The sequence below is a fragment of the Macrotis lagotis genome, chromosome 7 (assembly GCF_037893015.1).
Source record: "Macrotis lagotis isolate mMagLag1 chromosome 7, bilby.v1.9.chrom.fasta, whole genome shotgun sequence".
Lineage (NCBI taxonomy): Eukaryota > Metazoa > Chordata > Mammalia > Peramelemorphia > Peramelidae > Macrotis > Macrotis lagotis.
The window spans coordinates 114,560,793-114,583,533 of record NC_133664.1 but is presented as its reverse complement, the minus strand read 5'-3'; the positions used below and the strand labels follow the sequence as shown (position 1 = coordinate 114,583,533).

The 22,741-nt window shown below is 38.8% G+C and overlaps 1 protein-coding gene across 3 annotated transcripts in view; it reads left to right on the top strand.

Annotated features, from left to right (window-relative positions):
• TMEM140 (transmembrane protein 140) overlaps positions 1-18,441 on the top strand; it is a 28,509-nt gene extending 10,068 nt beyond the window's left edge. The window contains exons 1-2 of one of the 3 annotated variants that reach the window (XM_074193645.1): positions 709-1,134; positions 17,666-18,441. In XM_074193645.1, coding sequence (XP_074049746.1) covers positions 1,121-1,134; positions 17,666-18,368 — 717 coding nt within the window. In that variant the 5' untranslated portion in view covers positions 709-1,120 and the 3' untranslated portion in view covers positions 18,369-18,441. Of the gene's footprint in view, positions 1-708; positions 1,135-10,421; positions 10,696-17,665 lie in introns of those variants that run through there. The other 2 variants (XM_074193647.1, XM_074193646.1) reach the window with 2 other exon arrangements.
• The last annotated feature ends 4,300 nt before the right edge of the window (positions 18,442-22,741 follow it).

Here is a 22,741-nt window from a genome sequence, read left to right as displayed (position 1 = left end):
AAAACTTAGCAGCAACTGCAAGTCGGATTCACCTTCAGTTCTTCATATTTTTCATGTCTTCACATCTTTCCTGTATTTTTTATATTTTCTATAAATTCCTACCACCCTGCCTGTCTCTCAGCAAGGCCATTATTGAAAAAAGAAATACTTGAATCCCCCTTGCTTCTGTTCTGTTTTGCTTCACTAGGATGTACTCATAGTTACTACCTGACTCTTGCAAACATCAGATTTTGCCACTGACATTACAAGGGTTGCTTTTAGTCATTGTAGTATGCCAATGGCTTAAGGAGAGGACAGACTATTTTAAAAGGACAAATCAAAGTATCCTGATTTCTGTGGGAGGGGGGAAAGGCCTAAATGATGTGGCAGCAGCGGCAGCTAGGTGGCCCAGTGGATAGAGCACCAGCCCTGGAGTCCGGAGTACCTGAGTTCAAATCCAGCCTCTGACACTTAATAATTGCCTAGCTGTGTGATCTTGGGCAAGCCACTTAACTCCACTGCCCTGCCCCCCAAAAAACTGTCATGTCAGATTAATGAATATCATAAACTAATCCTTTAAAAAAATGTGGCAGCAACCCCTAATTTCTTACTCACAAGCCCTAGCCTTGATCAAGATTTCCAATCATAAAGAAAAAATAATTTGGCCCTGTGCCAGATTAAGTGGCTCCTCCCTCCTGTCCCACAAGACCTGTTGGTTTTATTTTGATAAGCCACATTCTAATGCTTAAAACAGCTGAGGACAAAGGACCTGGGGCTTGGAACAGAGACAGCACTTTTTCCTGACTTCCTAAACCTGATCACCACAATTTAGTGAAACCTCGTGAGTCTTTGCAAAAAAAAAAAAGTATAAGAGGTTGTTTACCAAGTTTGCTTCCGAGAAGTTCCCAGCTATGAAGCAAATAATAGTTTAAAGAAATGAAAGTGAAATCAACTATTTACAACAGACGTCACAAGGAATATATTAAAGTTCCAAGGGTTATTTATTCACATCCCGCAGCAAAGGCAAGAAAAGTTTAAACTGGCTGACCCTAAACCAGGAGCTGAAGCATGCAAGAAAGAATTCACTAAACAAGATTTTTTTTAGTTCCTACTCTGTGGATTTTCTCGCTAGTTTGGCACCATGAATCCTATGATGTAAGTACCCACCCACTAAATTTTCTCAGCTATCTATCCATCTCCTTTTCCAAAGGCTTTCTGGATCATTTAGTATGCTGCGATGGTGGTTTGGATAAGAAGTTTGGGGGTAAATTCAGCAATTGGTTGTTTAATAGATCTTCGAAAATTCCTTATTTCCTCTGTTTAACTGAACCCTTCCACTTCTCCATTTTCTTCCCCTCCCACCCTATCCCTATTTCTGTCCTTCTCAAGATCACTTCTTTTTAGTCTCCAGTTTCATATTTAGAGTGTATGATGCAAAAAAAAAAGTTTAAATGATAGCCAAATATGTGAATTTAATAAGTATCTTCTCAGTAACAGCTTTAGAACTTTGTATTGATTCTAACAGAGATTAAAAAAGGAATCACTATCTCGCATCAGTTCAGATAGAGATAAGACGTAGAGGAGAAAAGATCACTCTGCTAACCCCCCCCCAAAAATGTAATATGATCCAAGAATCTGAGTTCATCCAGATTTTGTTTTTAGTATTGATGAAGTGAGTTTCATAAGAAACTCACAAGAATGCAGGGCTCTTATTAGGATTTTCCTTTTATAGAAGTAAATGTATTGAGTATCATTTTTTTGTCAACTGGTATGCAAATCAGATCTATATTTAATATATGCTCAGTTTAATCCAACAATTTTCTCATTTGTTTATTAAATAGAATTCACTGGAAGAGAAAAAAATATTGAAACAAAGGTATACATTCCTATGCATGCACATATGTATATTATGCAAACATACTTGAGTGCATGCATTCTGTTGTGTACATTATGTCTATGGAAGTGTATATACTGTGTCTTTATGCCTACATATTCATACCCGTGCATATATGCATTTTCACTTTGTGGCCAACCTCCTGGTTAATGATGCATCTCTCTGTACTTTGCCATGCTGCTTCTCAGACAACAGGTAAAGACTATCACCAAGGTTATAGAGTTGAAGCCTTTCCAGCTTGGCAGATCCTGCCAGAGTTTACACTCTGCTGGCTTAACCTGTTAAGAGTTCAAGAGATTGGACCGAGTGATTCATCTGAAGAGTATGACCATCAGCGGGGAAGGGGCTGCTGAGCAGCCATTGCAGTCTGGCTATGGAGGTGGAGAGTACAAAAATGTAGTGATTTCCCCTGCCTTGGGTAAGAGGTGGGTTGTGGAGAGGGAAGAAAAGTCGCTAAAGAAAGAACACCCAGAAATAGGATCTTCAGAGGACAGCCAGGTTGCAGTGGTAGGAGAAGGAAAAACAGAAGGGTTTTCTGCTAGTTGAATTTAATAGTAGGGCAATCTGTCTAGAGGATGCAGTGGAAAGGGAGGGACAGACATAAGAGGAAAGGATGCTGTACAGGAATGAAATCATAAATATATTAAGAATTTTAAATTGTAAATAAATAAAATGTTTTGTTATTCTTATCTCTTGTGAGTACAGTGTTACATCCATGAGTTGATGTCTATCTTGCCTCCTGAACATACACAGTTAACTTGATTTACTCATACATGCAGAATTCTTTAAAGGGGGCAGGGGACTAGTAAAAGTAAATGGTTTCTGTTGTCCCTTCTAACCCAACTATTCAGTACCTGCTTTTAACTATACTTTGCACATTTGCACATTCTGTTCTTTCCTTATTGAGCCTCTTCCTTCTCTTTGCCAAACCATAGCCGCCACATCCTTTCAAAGCTAACTCACTTTAGCTTTCCTGAATAACACCTGTCCAAACGACACTTAAGCAAGAGGCGGCTCCAACTTTTCTTGGGAAATGAATCACTTTTCGGGTCTCCTCAACCCAAGGGATCAGCAGGGGTGTGTGGGACCAGGCATCCCATCCTGGGATAGGAAAAAAGGGAGAAAGGAGGATCTGACTGACAAAGGGATACTGATAAGGATTTCTACTGGGTCTGCCTACAGATCCCATTCTTCCTGGTTACAGATTCCTATTCACCCTTGATGAAATGAGATTAGATTAGATTGTAAACTCTCTGAGAACAAGTCAGCTTTCACCTCTTTCTGTGTCCTTAGTGTTTTAGCACAATTAATAAATGTTGGTTGATTATTGATTGATCCCTGAACTTCCTTCTTCTTATGACTATGGCATCCTTAGATTTTAATGGTTATGTTCCACTGGCACATTTCTCACATCCTCCTTTCAGAATCTCTTCCTTTGTTGCTCTTCCCATAGGAGGCTTTCCTGAAAGCACCCCCTCAAACTCATCTCCCTTCCACCATGATTTTGTGTTGATTTTGGATATATTTGCCATTTTGAAGGCTGTGTGTTGTTTTCCCCCCAACAAAATGGAAGTTACTGAAAAATAAGAGTAATTTTTGTTTTAGTTTCTTGGTGTTGGTATCCTTGAGATCTGACACAATTTATAGCATTTTGTAAGCACTTAAGAAATAATCTTTAACTGATTCACTAAAATGAACACCAGCTTATCCATGTTTCTTTTTAAGATGTATCAACCAGAACTGAACACTCTACTTCAAAAGTCATCTGATCAAGGAAGACTACAATAGAATTATCACTTCCCTTTATAAATATGCTTGTGTGTGTTTATACACATGTATGTATAAACATACATATATACTCATAGACAGAAATGTGAATATATATATATATTATATATATATATATATATATATATATATAATCTGTTATTGATACAGACAAGTTTGCCTTTATACTTTGGGGCACTCAGATCACACCAATAACTTCCACTGAGTCAACTAAAAATCTCATGAATTTTTCATTTAAAATTGCTTTCTATTTTTCCTGAATCTTTTGTCCCTCTACACTTAGAAAAAAATTTAACATTCAATGCATTATATTTATTTCTGTTCAATTCCATCTCATGAGGTTCAGTTCATCATTCCTTCCTGTTGAGGTCTATTTTGGTTCATAATTCAGTTATCCAGTGAATTAGCTATTCTTCTCAGCTGTGTGTCATCCACAATTTGATAAGCTTTCCATTTTTGTCTTTGTTTTCTTTTGTTTTTATTTTTTTTACAAGGCAATGTTAAGTTTCTGAGGCTGGATTTGAACTCAGATCCTCCTGACTCCAGGACCAGTGTTCTACCCACTGTGCCACCTAGCTGCCCCTCCTTACATGTCTTCATCCAAGTAGTGATCAAAAAAACAAAAACATTTAACAAATCCTACAGCATCCCTAGGAAATTTCTAGCAATTTGAAAGCTAGGTGATCCAGTGGAGAGTACTGGAAGTGAAACCAGGAAGACTCAACTTCCTGAGTTCAAATCTAGCCTCAGAAACTGAAATGTGTGGCCCTAGGCAACTCACTCCACTCTGTTTGCCTTAATTTCCTGATCTGTAAAATGACTTGGAGAAGAAAACGATAAATCTCTTTAGTGTCTTTGCTTAGAAAACCACAAACAGGGTCACAAAGAGACACAACTAAAAAAAAAAAAAAAAAAAAAAAGACTGAACAGCAACAAACTAATTTCCTTTAGGTAACCTTTAAACTACCTCTTATCTCTCCAACCTGTCATTGAACAACAGTTGAAGAAATCTCAGAGATCATGTAGACCAGCTCCTACCCAAAGTATGAATACTACCTATATGTGACAAATGGCCTTGCCATCATCTCTCTAAATAGAAAACAAAGAAAATACTCGACAACACCATCTATTCCATTTTCTGATAGAGTGATCATGATTAAAAAGTTTTTTCATATCAGTGGGGTTGAAATGTCCACACCTCATTTTGGCCTTGATATCTTAAGGAAATTATAAGATGCTTTCTATCAAGAGCAAGATGTCCTTTGAACTGAAGGAGATATTAGATAGTCAATACATAGCAACTTGGGCACACTCTCAGGGTTGTCTCTATATTAAGCTAATTAAAAAGTGGAATCATTCCAGAAACTGGAAAGAGTATGCATTTGGGCTAAACCCCTGAGACCTGTGAGAACTTGATATAAAAACTAGTTCATTTTTCTTGGTGTTAAGTCTTCTCTGGATTTAAGCAAAATAAGTCTACTTCTCATCCACGTGATATCTCTTTAAATATTTAAAGACCTCACATACACCATCCCCCCATCCCTTTCCCACATTGTCTCTAGGTCCCACATCCTGTTATTTTAAACTGATTTTTGTATGGCAAAGGTTCAGACATCTTGGTCATTTTCCTCTAGACATGTTACCACTATCAGTTCCCACCATCTCATCTGTGGTGCTTGGAACAGGACACACACTCCAGATAGGATCTGATCAACATAATCACCTTTTCTCATTCTGGGCACAATACTTCTTTTAACACAACCCCTAACATTATGTGGTTTTTTCCACCATATTCACATCATACTACTGACTCATAATGAGTTTGCAGCTCACCAAAAACCCACAAGCATCTTATTTCTTCCTGTGAACTCTAGAAGAAAATAAGTGGCCTATGAACACAATCAATATGGCACAACATAGATGCTGAGGCACTGACACTTCTTACCTATGTGGCACTTGAAGGGCCTTTTCAAGAATCTGGAATAATGAATAAAATTGATCAGGACAGCAAGGGTTCAAAGACTATCTCTGCAATGCCCTGGCCTTGACCTTGACAATATACAAAACAAATAGTCTGTATTTTTCTTCATGTAGTCTGTAAAAACATAACTAATGCTAAGTTGCAGAAACAGGGACCATGTCTTCTTCTTTCGTAACTACTTAAAACAACCAACAGAGTATTCTGTCATTGGGTACTTGCCCAATCAACATTAACTGACTGCCTCCAAGATGATAAACAATGACTGGGATATTGAAAAGCTAAGGGAAAGGGCAAACAGAATTTGTATTTGAGCTTAAATCATCTAAAATTAAAAACTAAGTCTCCAATTATGAGACTGATATTTTTTTGAATGTGAATATTGCCTAAGTAGGTGGTGTGAAGATGGCAATCTCCTGTTACAGCTTGGGGTAAGGGAGCCAGAAGACCTAGATTTATTACAATCTAGGTTACTTACAATCATGCACATACTTACTTTTTGGGAAATGAACAGCAAGCATCTTGGGTTGACATTTGTGTCAAAGGAAATATTTCTACTCCCAAACCACTGCACCAAACCAATGAGTGTGTTGGCATGATCACATGAATCTAGGTCAGATTTGAGATGGAGATAAGGAATGGTTTCTGCTCAAAGAAAAATCCAGCCCTATCAAGCTTCTTGTTCCCTTTCTTGTTTTGTTAATCTTGCCTTTTCTCTTCCCTGTTGTCTTACTGTACAAATTGCTCAACTGCTCAACTGTGGTTCATTTCTTCTCTTCCTCCATCATGAATCATCAAATAATGCAATCTGGGTAACTACACGCTTCTAGCACCAAAGGACAAACTAGACTCGTACCTTGTTCTCTAAGCTGACTGTAAACTCCAATTCTTTTTTTTTAAGATTTTATTTATTTTGAGTTTTACAATTTTTCCCCCTAATCTTAATTCCCTCCCCCCACCCCCACACACACAAGGCAATTTACCAGTCTTTACATTGTTTCCATGGTACACATTGATCCAAATTGAACTGAGAGAGAAATCATATCCTTAAGGAAGAAACATAAAGTATAAGAGATAGCAAGATCAGACAATAAGATATCAGGGTTTTTTTTTCCTAAATTAAAGTTAATAGACTTTGGTCTTTGTTCAAATTCCACAGTTCTTTCTCTGGATACAGATGGTATTCTCCATTGCAGACAGCCCCAAATTGTCCCTGATTGTTACACTGATGGAATGAGTGAGTCCATCAAGGTTGATCATCACCCCCATGTTGCTGTTAGGGTGTACAGTGTTTTTCTGGTTCTGCTCATCTCACTCAGTTCATGCAAATCCCTCCAGGCTTCCCTGAATTCCCATCCCTCCTGGTTTCTAATAGAATAATAGTGTTCCATGATATACATATACCACAGTTTGCTAAGCCATTCCCCAATTGAAGGACATTCACTTAATTTCCAATTCTTTGCCACCACAAACAGGGCTGCTATGAATATTTTTGTACAAGTGATGTTTTTACCCTTTTTCATCATCTCTTCAGGGTATAGATCCAGTAGTGGTATTGCTAGATCAAAGTGTATGTACGTTTTTATTGCCCTTTGGGCATAGTTCCAAATTGCTCTCCAGAAAGGTTGGATGTGTAAACTCCAACTCTTCAGGCTTCCTTAGAGTATCTCTGCCACACTTGAACGCTCTGATTTAGCCCTGAAAAAAACAATAGGATAATGAGAGGCAACCTGGGGTAATGGAGAGAGAATTGGTCTCCAACTCCGGAAGATTTGAGTTCAAGACACAAATTGGATATGTGGCCTTGACAAGTTATTTAACCTTTTGGGTACTACAAGCAAATTTCTAAGATTTATGAGTTGCAGAGAAAATGTCAACTTGCATTTGGGGAGGGTGTTCCTCAATAGGAACTATCCATGTAGATGAAATTACTGGTCCAAAAAATCATAATGAAAATGTCTCAGATTTGCATGGTATTTATGGTTACAAAGCAGTTTGCATGTATAATACCATTTGATAACATTTTCATATGCAGCAGAGCAGACATTCTTTCTTATTCAGACTTTAGAATATGTATGATTTCAGTCATAGATACTTTGTGCAGTGACCCAGATAACCGCTTCCTATCTTAAAAGCTAGTTTCATAAAATAATTATATATATAATATAAAAATAAAAGCTTTAAGCTTTACAAAATGCTTTACAAATATCTCATTTTATCATTACAACAACCCTAGAAAGTAGATGTCCTATTTTTTTAATCCCTTTATAGATGAGGAAACTGAATCACTTGCCAAGAGTCACAAAAGTAGTTTATGAGGTCTGACATCTTTTTGGTTCCAGGCTCTTTCTACTTCATCACTTAGCCAACTATTTCATGAGTTACTGTATCCAAAAGAGTTTATTACTAAAAGTTAACCACCCCTGTGAGGAGCCTCGTCAAGCTTAGCTTGGTTGATCCCTGGATGAAAAGGCTCACTTCACTAATCTGACAAACCTTGAGGTGCTACCATCAGTCCTGGTCATCAGCATAGCTTTTTTAAGAATCATTAACTTTATATTAAAATACCAAGAATGAAACACTCCCTACTCTTAAGGAATTTATTAATATAAATATGTACTTGTGTCATAAGTATAGCATGAATAAACACAGACCTAGGGAAGCCCAAATTAATTAAAGCTTAAAATTATATTAAGACTTTTAGGACGACCTAATCCAAAGAAGTTGAAGCAAAGTAACTTAGGCGTACAGGCTCTACTAACTGAGGGACTTCAGAAAGGCTTAATGCAGGCACAACTGGATGAGTCAAGTATTTTTTTTTCTTTAATGGAGTTGTCTAAATTTCTCTTTTGCATTCATCACACTCTTTTTTAAAAAAATTATCTTAAAAACAGCAAATGAGTATTTCTATGTACATGGAGAACAGAACAGTATTTTCCATAAAACTGTAAATACATATTATGTTCAGATTGTTTTTTATTTTAAAATTCAGCATATTAACTGTCAAAACTGCTCTTATCTATGATTCTTCGTATCCTTTACTTTTTCTTTATTAAAAAAAAGCTTTAGGGGGCGGCTAGGTGGTGCAGTGGATAAAGCACCAGCCCTGGAGTCAGGAGTACCTGGGTTCAAATCTGGTCTCAGACACTTAATAATTACCTAGCTGTGTGGCCTTGGGCAAGCCGCTTAACCCTGTTTACCCTGCGAAAACCTAAAAAATAAAAAATAAAAAAAAAAGCTTTAGTGATTTTTCTCTTTTTCCTCTTTTTCCTTTTCCCCCATTCTTTCTTCTTTTCGGCTACCAAGTCAACCCTCTCCTTGAAAAACAAAAACAAAACCATTGTAACAAATATAGTCAATCAAAACAAATTCTCACATTGGTCAGTTAGGAAATGTTATGCCATATTCTTTGTCTATCACCTCTCTAATAGGAGAATTAAGGCAGTTTAGTAGCATGCTTCATTCTTCCAAAGTTATTTTTCTTCACCATGTTGTTATTGCATAACCTTTTTTTGTTTCTTACCATTTTTTTCTGTTTCTACTCACTTAACTTTTCATAAGCTAATACAAATTTTCTTGAGTATCTCTGAAACTGTCTCTTACATCATTTCTCATAGCACAATAGTATTCTATTACATTCATAAACCATAATTTGTTCAACTATTCCCAGGTGTTGGACTCAACATTTATATCATTACTTTTTTTCATCTAAAAAGATGCTATAGATAATCTTGTACAGAGAGGTTCATTTCCACTCTCTTTTATATCTTTAGGGGGTATAGGCCTAGTAGTAGTAGTATTTTAGATGAAAAGGTATATACACTGATTAGTGACTTTGGAAGAGTATAATTTCTAATGACTGGAGAAATTCAAAACTCTGCCAATAAAGAATGAGTATGCCTGCTTTCCCTCAACTCCTCAACAATTGTCATTTCCTATTTTGTCATTTTTGCCAATATATTATGAAGTAGAACCACAGAGTAGTAGCTTAACTTGTCTTTCTCTAATTATTAGGGGTTTTGTAGCATTTTGAAAAGGCATTTGAGAGTTTGGATTAATTACTTTGAAAACTACCTGTGACCTTTGTGTCTATTGGGGAATGTCTTTTACTTATAAATTTGAATAAGACTAGATGTATCTTGGACCTTTATCAGAAAAACTTATTACAAAGATTTTTTTCTAGTAAACTATTTCCCTTCTAATTTTAACCACATTGCTTTTGTTTATATAAAACCTTTAAATTTTAAATACTCAAAATTGTCTATTGTATTGTATAGTTAGGAAGGATATTTTCCTTGCTCCTCTAATTTATTTATAATGTCATCCTTTATGTTTAAATTATGTATTCATTTAGAGATTCTCTGTACAAGATGTGAGAGGATGCTTTATTCACAATTCTACCAGATTATTTTCCAGTTTACCCCAGAGTTTTTTTAAACAGCAAATCATTACCCTAGTAGTGGGGAGTCTCCTTCTATGCTGTTAGTTCATTGAATTGTCACATCATTTGGGTTCATGATGGTCTAGTCCTAGGAACAAATAAACTTACTTTATCTTCTGCACCTAATTCCTATTTTGGAAAAGTTTAAGAGGTTGTGAGGATCAGATAAAACGTCTAGTCCTTCATCTTACTGGTCATGTTAATATATTATATACTTATTCTGAAAGGAATTTCTCTTTCTATACCTTTCTATGTGGTTTTACTGATAATATACAAAATACTGGTAATTTCTGTGGATTTATTTTATATTCCATGATTTTGCTGAAGGTACTATTTCAATTAATTTGTGATTGACTTGTGACGGTTCTCTAAATAGACCATCATATACCATCTACCAAAAAGCTCTAAGTTTTATTCATCTGTGTCTTAAAAGAACAAAGGGACTGAGTAGAATTAAGGAAGAAGTGCATTCCAGGCATGTGGAATGGCCAATGTGAAGGCATCAAGATGGGAGATAGTGCCTTGTACTCCAGAGAAGACCACTTTGACTAGACTGGAGGCCACCATCTTGCCACAATGAGACATTAGAATTGAACTTAAGAGAAAAGGGCTGGGGTGAGATATATTTTTAACAAATATGTAAACTAAGTTTCAGAGAAGTTAAGCCAATTGTTCAAGGTTGCATAACTGTAATTGTGATAGCTAGATTGCCCCAAATGAGAGGTCACTGACAACTAATAGCAACCTAATGAAGCAGCTCTGCTTTCTTTTCACACTTCTGTTCTACAGAATCCTTTCAATGCAGAAGGTTGTCAATGTAGCAAGAATAACATTTCTGGGTCCTACCAGCCCACATCCTTACATCACAATATTATAGTCTAAAATCCAGGACAATGACCTAAGAAGTTCTAATGTGTTGACAGTGATATCCTGGAAGAAGAGCAATCTCCTCTGAATAATTCTCCAGTGGGTTTATCTGGTTCTGCTCTTTCCAGATTAATGCATGTTCTTTCACATTTTTTTACTAGTACTAACTTTTAAAGACTATTCCCCAAATGAACTCACATGCTCTTTGTCTTTTATGTCATGTTTGGGTTAATGGTATGCCTTTAAAAGTATCTGCCTGTAGCTTAAAATCCCCTTCTTTCAGCCCAGTTTCCATCAGTTCCATCAGAATCCTCTCTTCATTTTCATCTGCTGATAGACTCAATATTAAAGAGTGAGCTATAAGAGAGCTATTAGAGGTATATATGAAGTAATGATGATACAGGAACCAGAAAAAGGCAGAGAGTATGTAAGGTCAAGTTGGACAGCCCGCCCTACAAAGAGGAGTAGCTTTGTGCAGTGCACTCTGATAGGTGATGGCCAAGTCAACCAGTTGGCCACTGTGGCTATGTCAGATTGAAAGCCTGGTACGAGGCAGCAGTACAGCAGAAAAGAAATGTAGCAACTACCCCAGACTTAGGTCGATCTTTAATCCACTGCCTCCCAAACCATATGAGGGTTTATGTGCCTAACAAGTGCCGAGGAAAGGAGACACCTACAAGATAGTCCTACCTCCAATATTTGTTTGCCCATGTCAAATTACATTATTTCCTCTATGCAAAAATCATCTGTGTCACACTATTCCTTTCAAGGCATCATTGATAAGAGAAGAAAACTGCTTAGATAAGGTGTTCTTCAGATGGAAGGCAATAATGGTTTTATGGAAACTGCTATGCATGGTGGTCTCTGCTCAGCATTGTTCTGCTCATTTTGAATGGTCTCCGTGTGGCTTGTGGGTATATAATCTCATCTTTAGGGCCAGCTTCAGGCTGTTTCAACTCCTTGCTGGTGATTATTATTGCCTAGAACCTTGGTATAGATTGCCACCCTCTATTCCAGACAAGTATTACTTAGGATTAGACATTCCCCAAATCATTTCTGGTTTAGTATGCAAATGATTTGAGCCAAGGTCCTTACTTTCCTACTTTGATTATGATGCTTATCTGTCAGCAGAAAACCACCATTGAAAAATCTTTACATCTCCCCACATAATCAAATATTTATTGAATGTTTATTATAAGGCCAACACAGTTTATGATGTTATGAAGAGATATTAAGGAAGTAAGAAATTTATTGCCTTATTAAAAGCATTTGCAATTTTGAGGAGTCAGACATGTACAATTTGAGAACACTGACTGGAGTCATAGTTGTTGTTGTTTTTCCCTGAGATTCAGAATTTCTTTTTCCCATGAACAGCAAGAGGCAACAGGAAGCTTTCTCTTCAGGGCTGTTCTTTGTGTTCTCCTGGGACCAGAGGTCTATCTGTATTCAAGGATATAGCCAGAGAAACAATCCAGAACTCTGACTAAATTTAAATTTTGGTTTAGCTTGCTTTCAGTTTCTAATTTAAAGCTCCCCCAAAGTATCAACTATGAAAGTCAGGAAGCAGAAGATAAAGGTAGTGATAGAACCTGGCAGGCCTTGGGCTCCTGATGATTGATTCATCCTGCTTCAGAGGTGCAGCCTGGCTCTAGGGGCTCAATTTTTTTTTAAGATTTTATTTATTTTGAGTTTTACAATTTTTCCCCTAATCTTACTTCCCTCCCCCCACCCCCCACAGAGGGCAATTTGCCAGTCTTTACATGGTTTCCATGGTATACATTGATCCAAATTGAATGTGATGAGAGAGAAATCATATCCTTAAGGAAGAAAAATAAAATATAAGAGATAGCAAGATCAGACATTAAGATATCAGGGGGTTTTTTCCCCTAAATTAAAGATAATAGTCCTTCATCTTTGTTCAAACTCCACAATTCTTTCTCTGGATGCAGATGGCATTCTCCATTGCAGACAGCTAGGGGCTCAACTCTTAACAAGGATCATAAGACCTTCGATTTAGAGTCAGGAGGACCAAGATTCTGCCTCCCTTTAGAAGTCTAAACCAAATCCCAGGGATGTGATTTGCTTAAAGTCACATAGCCAGTAAAACCAGGGATCCTCTTCCCTAGAGGCAAATTCTAAGTCTAAACAATACTTAAAAATTAAGCTGGGCTTGAAGTCACACAAATGCTAAAATGTGTCATCACTTCAGCCAAAGAATCAAGGGAGATGAGAATGTGTGGAGTCATAGGCAAATCAACTAAAAGGCAGGGAGGGGAAGGTTCCCTTCAGGAAAGAAGGAAAAATGACCTCCTCTCTCACCATTTCCACTTCAAGGCTTTTAGGGCTTTTTCCCCCCCTGAGTCTGACCCCCTGAGATTAACAGTCTCATCAAAATCTTCCAGATGGATAATTAAAACATAGTCTTATATGGCTCTCCTCCAACAAACTGTCTTTTATGTAGTAGATTCTATTATTTTTATTACCTGGAGCTACTCAGATTAGTGCTCCTAGTCCCTATTCTTTGTAACCATTTAATAATCAGAAACATCTTTTTACATCTTGTGCTTTTCCCAACAAAGACATCAATTCCCAGACTCTTGTCTACCCAAACACTCTGACTCTTACTCCTGCAGACTTGTTCTCCTAACCTGTCAAAATCCTCAGTCTCCCCAGATTAATCTTTCAGTTAAAACAAAAGAGCAAATGTTAAGGGAAAAGATCAAGGCCATTTTCAAGGTGCTGCATCAGCTGCCCTCTTACAGCATTCTGGCTCATTGAATGTTATTAGGCAAGGAGTCAACCCAAGAACAGAGCCCCACTAAGCTGGCAACAGAGTCCTACAAATGTATGCTTCCGCAGTCATTTAAAGATCTTCCTATATTCACCATATGACCTCTCCTATGTTTTGTCTGTTCAAATGTCCAAATCTCCCTATCTCTTTTGTATCGAACTTCTATATACTCTTACACATTCAGCAATCTGGTCCCATGGTGGAAAGGGAAGTCAAGTAGATTGTGTAGGAAGCACTCAATTGCTACCATCACAAAACTAGCTCCTCCCAAACTTATAGGATATGTAGGCTCTAAGTCCTCTTGGCTCATGTTTTTTTAGTCCTGCACCACAAGCTGATAGAATGGGGGGAACTGACCTATGAATTCAATGACCCCACACCCTGTGTTGACATGTCACTATGGTGGTCAGTTGTGAGAGGCAGAGCAGCAATTTGGCCCTGGACTTCTCCTCAGGGGACCTAGATGATTTCTAGGGCTTGATGATCATTGAATTTGGAGTCAGAAGCCCAGCTCTGATGAATGTTGCTCCTTGGAAACCAGAGATTCATGGTATTCCTCTGATTACTTTGATTTCTCCTCTAGGGTTCCCCAGTACTCTCAAAAACCTCCTACCTCAAAGGAGTTCCTACATTGCATACCTATATACAGCCTCCTGGAAGAAGTAAGCTTGGGATCACTCTCCCAATCATTGCCCCTGTTCCAAAGAATTATGGCAACATGGGGCAAGGCAATCAGTATTGATTTAAACACCTCCTTTTTGTTGTTTGTCCTTCGTTCTCCAAGAAGACCACAACATCAGGGAGGTGATGCCATGACAAGCCTGTGAATTGCATTTGAGTGAGAGGGCCTGTGCTAAGTCACCAGTCTCAATTGCTCTCCCAAAGTCATCTGGGTCCAGTGGCCAAATAGGAATCAGGATGACTGGAGATGGCCCTGGATGTGAGGCAAACAGGGTTAAGTGATTTGCCCAAAGTCACCCAGCTAGTAAGTATCTGAGGCTACATTTGAACTCAAGACTTCAGCTAGTGCTCTATCCACTGTATTACCTGGCTGCCCCTAGAGATACAAATACAAGCAAAAAGGAAGGGGTTCTCTGTCCTCAAGAAGCTTACCTTCTAACAGAGAAAGAGACACACACAAAAGAACTAAAAAGCTGGAAGGGGTGGGCAGGATCCTTGAACAGGGGAATGGTTCCAAAATCCAAAGAAGAATCAGAGCAAAGAGATGAGTGAAGGTTGGTTGACCTGAACCTCTCCCCGAAAGAAGCTTCAGGAGGAAATCCCTAATGGGAAAATGGGTACTGACATAGTGGAGGGATATTGCCATGGTGAGATGGCAATTAAAACATGACCAAATAGGAAAATCAGAAGCAGAGCTGAAGGGGGAAATAAGGGGTAGTAATGCCTTAAACATAATATCATACTACCTTAGATAAATGTAGCCCCAATGAGAACTGCATAAGGTAATTGTGATTTTAAATCTTAATTATGATTTAAAATTTTCAATATTAAGCAAAGCAAAACAAAAATAAAAAGAACCACAGAAATGTACTCACTGCTATCATGGAGGACATTTTACCAAGGGTATAAGTTGCTAACAGTTTCTACAGATGAAGTCCTCTGGATGCTCCTATTTGTGGATAGCATTGGACCAATTTGTATCTTGCCTCCAAATATAATTGCCATTCTCTTCTTATGAAAGTAGGGGGCTACAGTGAGATATAGGCATCACAGACCATAGCTCTTAAGCTAAATCTCTAAGGTCTGGCCTTTTTGTTTTTTAATCAAGATTTTATCTTCTAAGGAACTCCTACACAAACTAGCACCTTCTCTGAAATATATCCCTGAGAGACTGACTGTCCCAATTCCACACAACTAATAATATATTAAAGGCAGGATTTGAACCCAGATCTTCCTGATTTTGCATTGTCATGCTTTCCTTGCCAAGACCATATTATAGGTGGGAAAACTGAGGCCCACAGAAGAAAAATGACTTGTCCAGGGTCCCACAGATGATAAGGAGCGTAAGACCAAGTAGTGGAGGTGAGGAAAATAAGCTTCCAGGCCCAGAAGACAGAGAAAATGTCTTGACTTGCTCATGAACAGAAAGTCACTAAAGTGCCACCAGAACAAAAATACACATGTTGGGGATAGGAAGACTGGCAGGATTGGGGAGAGGGTAGATTATGAAGGACTTGGAATGCAGAACTTTGTATTTGATCCTGGTTGAATGACAGTGGGGGCTGAAGAAGTGTTATCCCACAATTTAGGGAAATTGCTTTAGCATCTGAATGGAGGATAGACTAGACTTCATGGAGAGAAGCTTGGGGCAGGCAGAGAGGTTACTGCAAAAGTCCAGATGCAAGGAACTGAAAGGCTGTCCCTAGATGCTGTGCTAAGCCTAAGAGAGATCTGAGTTTAAGTCCAGCCTCAGACAAAAGCTGGGTGACCCTGGGAAAGTCACTTGAACTCAGTTTTGTCCTCTGTAAAACTGGGATAATAGTACTTACTTCCAGGGTTATTGTAAGGATCATTTGAGAAAATAGTAAATCAGCCGGCACCTAGTTATATGTTGACTAATGATGGTGGTTCCGACTGGAGGAGAGAAGGGAAGCTTATTTAAGGGGTATTGCAAAGGTTAAATGGGCAGACCTTGGCCAAAGACTGAATATGGATGGGTGGGGAAAGAGAGTGAAGAGTTAAGGATGGCCCCTAGGCTGTGAGCCAAGGAAGCTGGAGGCATGGTGGTACCCTCAACAAGTAATAGAAAAGTGTGGAGGAGGGGGTAAGGTCTAGGGGAAACGATGAGCTTTGGACACACGATACTGAAGTCATCTACTGTCCAGTGTGAGATGTCTGACAGGCAGTTGGCGGTTCAAAACTGGAGGTCTGCAAACAGGTTATGGCAGGATAAAACAACCCATGGGAGCTAATTAGATCAAATGAGCTAGTTCAAAGGGGGACGAAGACTCCTAAAGAGTCCTATAGAGGCACCCACTAGGAGTGGGCAGGATCTAAATGAAAATCCAGTAAAGGAGCCTGAGCCTGTCAAAAAGGTAGAAGTCCTAGTGAGCGGCTAGGTGGCACAGTGGATAAAGCACCGGCCCTGGAGTCAGGGGTACCTGGGTTCAAATCCAGTCTCAGACACTTAATAATTACCTAGCTGTGTGGCCTTGGGCAAGCCGCTTAACCCCATTTGCCTTGCAAAAAAAAAAAAAAAAAAACTTAAAAAAAAGGTAGAAGTCCTATCCCCAAAACTAGGGAGAGTATTGAGAAGTTGATCAGCTTTGTCAAGGATGAGGTTTGAGAAAAAAGGCTATTGGATCTAAGCGATTCGGTTTAAACCCTTGTCGACTAGAGCTACTTTGCCTCTATAATCAGTTTTTAAGTAGAAGAGTGAAATTCCCTGCCCCCCCACCTTTGACTAGGAGCCCCATGTCATACAGGATATGCATCAGAGGGAGCTTATATAATTCTAGGAAGCAATTGTTTGTATGAGACAGGCCTCCAAATGGGAAGACTAAGGAGTCCTGAGGATAAGGTGGAAAAAGTACTAGACTTGAATTCAAAGCAAACTCAGGGTTCTCAGTATTATTATTTGACCCTTGATGAACCATTTAACCTCTCTGAATCCCACCTGTAAATTGGAGCTGTTAATGTCTAATTAAGGAATGCCAGGATCTCCTATTCCTCTGTGTCTTCCCTGGTGTCCCTCAAACCCACAGGGAAGCCTGCCACCGAATCTGCCGAATCTTAAGGATGACCCTAACCCTAGATGTTCTTAATAATCCTTGTCCATGGATTGTCCAGGTAACAGTTTTGTGTTGATGAAAAGCTGAGAAATCTGTATCATGGGAGAGTGTGTGTGTGTGCGCACATGTCAGAGGGTGAAAAGTGAAACATTCCTTGCTGTTTTATTTTCTTCAGGTCCTCAGGAAAGTTACTGTGCAGAAAGATTGGAGAAGTGATCGAGATGGTCAACAAGAAATCAAAAGGCTGCAGGCTCTTCCTGTCCCTGAGCACCGCTGTCCTCATCACTGCAGTGATTTTCCTGCTTTTCTATGCCCTGCTCTGGAGGTCGGGCAACCTCATTGATCTACCCACCATGAAAATTGGCTTCTACAACTTCTGCCTGTGGAACGAGAGCTCCCATTCTCTCCTGTGTCATCAGTTCCCTGAGCTGGAGAAGCTAAGGGTGTCCCAGGCTGGAATTGCCCTGGCAAGGCTAGGGGTCTACGGGGCCCTTGTCCTTACTCTCTTTGCCCCCCTGCCACTCCTAATGGCCTGGTGCTATGGCAACGAGGACAAGTGGAATCTGACCGTCGTGCTCCTGGGGACTTCAGCTGGGCTGTTGCTTGGTGGACTTTTGCTCTTCCTCTTCTACACCTGTCAGTGGATCCAACCCTCGAAGCTGGGTTCTGAGTTCCTATCCCTGGTTGGGGCAGAAGTCATGCTACTGTTTCTGCTTCTTATCATTGTCAAGTACCCTCTTGGGTATGAGAGGAGCAGGCCTGAGCCCCGGAGAAAGAAGATTTGTGTCTACAAAGAGATCAGTCCCACATCTTTGACCTCACTCGGAAGTGATATAAATCCACAGAAGTTTTCCAAGGATCACTGGGGATGTGTGTGAGACATCCCTGTCCATTTGCCCTTTTCCCCTGAGGAAAGGTGAGGGAGAGCAAAACTCATTTATTTCTACTCCATATCTATCTCTTGGGTCTTTTTTTTTCAAAATGATAACAAAAAAAACAGATATGGGAAGACCTTTTTGTTGTTTAGTCATTTTTCAGTCATGACCCTATTTGGAGATATATTTGCCATTTTCTTCTTCAGCTCATTTTATATATGAGGAAACTGAGTTTATATATGAGGAAACAAAATAACTTATCCAAGGTCACTCAGCTAGTAAGTGTCTGAAGCAAGATTTGAACTCCAAGTCTTCCCGAGTCCAGGCTCAGTGTTCTGCCCACTGTGCCACCTAGCTGCCCCAGAGACAACTTTAGATCCTATAAAATTTTGCTTTGAAAGGGTTGTAATAATGGCAGCAAGAAAATAGGGAAGGCACTTAAGACCTAGGAGTTTGCAATGTGGCATAAACAAAATAGGCAAGGAATTTGAAGGCAAGCCATGTTATTTTTAGGGATGAAAGGAAAAAAATAGCTTGCCATCCATGATCCTTGACCACATTTTGAAAAGATGGGCATACTTATCCACCTACTGTGCTTCAATTACAGATGATCTAATTTCTCTCAGATCCCATGTGCCTCAGAATGAGATCCTGTACATTAGTGTTATATTCTGTGCTTTATTAACATTCACTTGGATTTTAAAGCCTGTGGGTGGGAGGGCTATTTTGCATTAAGATAACATGATCTCTTGTTCTGCCTCCTGCCAGATTTCATTTTCATTTTATCCTGAACTTCCCCTATACCCCCTCACATTGCTTCCAGAGATGCTCAGTGGTTCCAATGGTAGTAAGTCAAAGGACAAGAACTAAAGAGGGCACCATTAGAATGAGTTCAATCCACCTGTCCTTTAAAACCTGGAATTCTTGAAACACCCAGGTACTATAGATCTGTTGCCTTTTGTCACAAGTAGAGAAACTTCATCTTTTTTTTCCTATCAAGGAAAATATATATCTTTTTTTTGTTTTTGTTTTTGTTTTTTTGCAAGGCAAACGGGGGTTAAATGGCTTGCCCAAGGCCACACAGCTAGGTAATTATTAAGTGTTTGAGGCAGGATTTGAACTCAGCTCCTCCTGACTCCAGGGCCAGTGCTCTATTCATTGCGCCACCTAGCTGCCCCAAGAAAATATATATCTTTAAGGACATTTTCTACCATCTCTGTTCTCTGTTTCCATCTCTACCAGCAACTTTTACTTCTCTGGCTTTTCCTTTAGTGTCCCCATCCCATCCCCCACAAGCACCTCTTGCTCTATGACTATGGATGTTTCCTAAACTTGTGTCCTCAGCTTTCTGATTTTTTTTTCCTCTCCTTTCCCTTAGAGAATGCATCTGTAATTAAGAGTTCCTAACACTTCTATAGAAAGATCCCCAAACAATGCTTATTTTTTCCTAGGATTTACAATAAAAGGTCACATTACTAGAGGAGAAAGCTATGAAGGCATTTTCTTTATTTATTAGGGACATCTTTGGGAAGCAACAAAAGAACATGGTGGAGTCAGAAATCAACATATCCCTGATTTCCAGATTATTCCCTAGGGATTTTTCCCTCTCGTTTTCTTGGTTGACTTGAATACCTGGAGTTTAATTATTTTATAGATTTTCTGGTGGATTTTAATCTGTTTAACTTCAATTTCTAATTAGTTTTTACCTGCTGTTCACTATTTGCAATCATTTGGCAAGAAGGAGGCTATAATTTAGGGTACCCTTTCATTTTAAGAGAATGGTCAGCAAACATCTTGAACCTAAAAGTTGAGCTCTCAGACCAGGACCATCAATATTTAGAGGATTAGATAAATATAATTATGCATATCTATTTTGTGTGTATACCTAGAAGATATTACATTTAATTCAAGACCACCACAATAAAGATATCACAAAGTAGAGGCTGGCTCTGACTGATTATTCAGATTAAAAGAAAATAACATTCATCTACACATGTGAAAACACCTGCCACCTTTATGTGGGGGAAGGTTTAGCCTACTGTCAAGGGGTGTTAATTTGTCAGTCTAGTTGGAAATAGGATTTACTTTCAAGAGCAATTTCTAAAGAAAATACAAAATAGAATTCAAAACATTTTTCTTAATCTAAATTTTTTAAAAAATTTGTAAGGTTGTCATTAATTGCCTCCTAATATAAAATAGAAAACCCTATGTACAGGCATACTTTGAGATATTGCACATACAGTTCATACATAGTATTACATATATCTACTATGTGGTAGCTCAGATTAAAATATTTCCCTGGTTTACAAAAAAAAAAAATGAGGCCCAGAGGAGTGATTTGATCAAGGTCATACAGGTAATAAGTAGCTCTAGCTAGCCCCCGGCAGGCCATATCATCATTCATTATAATTCACATTGGTAATAGAACCTGAAAGCTTGCAAAGTTCTAAACTCTTTTGAGGATGATCCCCATCTGAAGATAGGTAAACTACAGCATAAAGAATTGCTTGCCTATGATCACACAGCAAGTAAAATGACAATAAGATCCTAACTCAGGTAATGGAATGCCTTTGAAGTTCTCTCCTGATCTGACCTCGTTCTTGAATGGAAGCTGACCACCTTTCGTAGGATCATACAACCACGGGTATTAGACTAGCAAGGGACCTGGGATATCTGCTAATCAAAGCACCTATTTTTACAGGTAAGGAAACCAAGACCCAGAGAAGTGATTGGCCCAAAGTCACAAAGGTCCATCAGTGTCTTTTTTTCTTCTCTTCCCACCTTTCCCCTTTCATCCTTAGTCTGGAGTGGAATTGGGAAGTGGACTGTGTTCAAATCTACCACTTAGCCCTAGGAGAGAAATTTATTTCTAATTGCATTCTCTTTATATAGGAATATGTGTGTGCATGTGATAGACTGGGGATAGCATTTTAAATATTAAGATGTCTAAAGGATTTGCATGAAGATGTGCCTAGGCACTGCCCTTGCTTCTTCAGTGATATAGACTATTCTCTCTGTTACCATCCTTGTAGTCTTCAGAGTTGAGGACTTTGTTCTCTCAAATTGCTCAAGAGGTGGAAATTCCCGTTAAGATTAGCTGAGATGTGGGAACTCCCCTTGCCCTTTGGACTGCATCTTGTTGATGGTTCACAGTAATTCATAAATCTGGGATATTAGTCCCTTTAAAAGCCAGGCTAGAGGTCATCTGACTAAGTAGCAAAAGGGGCTATACTGAGCTTAAGCCTTGGGTCACGGGAGGGATAGCTTGAACATCAACATACAACCTCTCCAAAGATCCTCAAAAATGGAAATAGCAAAACAGTGACAAGTTCCTGGGACAACCCAAGATCAGTGAAACAGTAGAGGAAGAATGATGGAATTTGCAGGATCAAGTAGGAGCTAAAATAAAAGAACAGAGAAAGGGGCACAATATGTAAGAACAAATTCTTCTATTAATCCCCAAGCAAATTTTGCTTGTTGAGGTAGGAAAGAAGATGGTCCATCAAGGGTAATGCTAATTACCTTTTAATTAGGACTGGATTAAGTTAAATGGGGAAGAGAAAATATTGTCCTACCCTCTAGCAATCCTGATTCCTCCAGTTCAGGCTGGGGTGGTACTAGAAGTCTGGAATACTGAATAGTTCCTTGGGATAGATTAAGGATAAAAAGAAGCAGTGTTTTAAATGTTTAATGGACAAAGCTGTTTACCCTTTTTTTGGTTGGGTTAAAAACTGCTCCATGTTTGTTTTGTAGCCTGAATACTTACATGGGAGTTGAGGGCCCTTGCTTTGCAGAGACCTCCATATGAGCTTAGTTTGATGTTCATCACCAAAACTAAAGTATGGACAAAATGAATCAAACACATTGTTCTATTGGCTAAATGCTCAAGATTCTATAAATTACTAACTGGGAAATCTGAGGCCAGGATTCCTTCCCAAAGTGTTTATAATACCAAACTACACTCTACCAACTCTGACTCCATCAAACACATCTTCTTTACCTTACCGTTTACATCCTTGTCCCTTCTATTTGCAACAGCTAATCCCACAAGAAGAAAAGTAGAAGATTTATAAATGAGAACTGTCAGTTTTCCCAAGTACTAACCAAAGACTGGCATCTGTTTACTTATAGACAGCAAAGATGAAGTATGAATCCTATATACAATCATAACAAGGATATCCACCTCTTATTCCCATTTCTTCATTTCACAAAATGAAACTGACTTCATCTGTTCTTTAATTTTCTCATATCTGACATGTCTGACCATGTCATTTCCATTCTCAAAAAAACATCAGTAGCTCCCTATTGTCTACAAAATAAAATACAAACTCCTTACCCTGATATTTGGTGACCTCTCTTCAGTTTGTTGACATTAA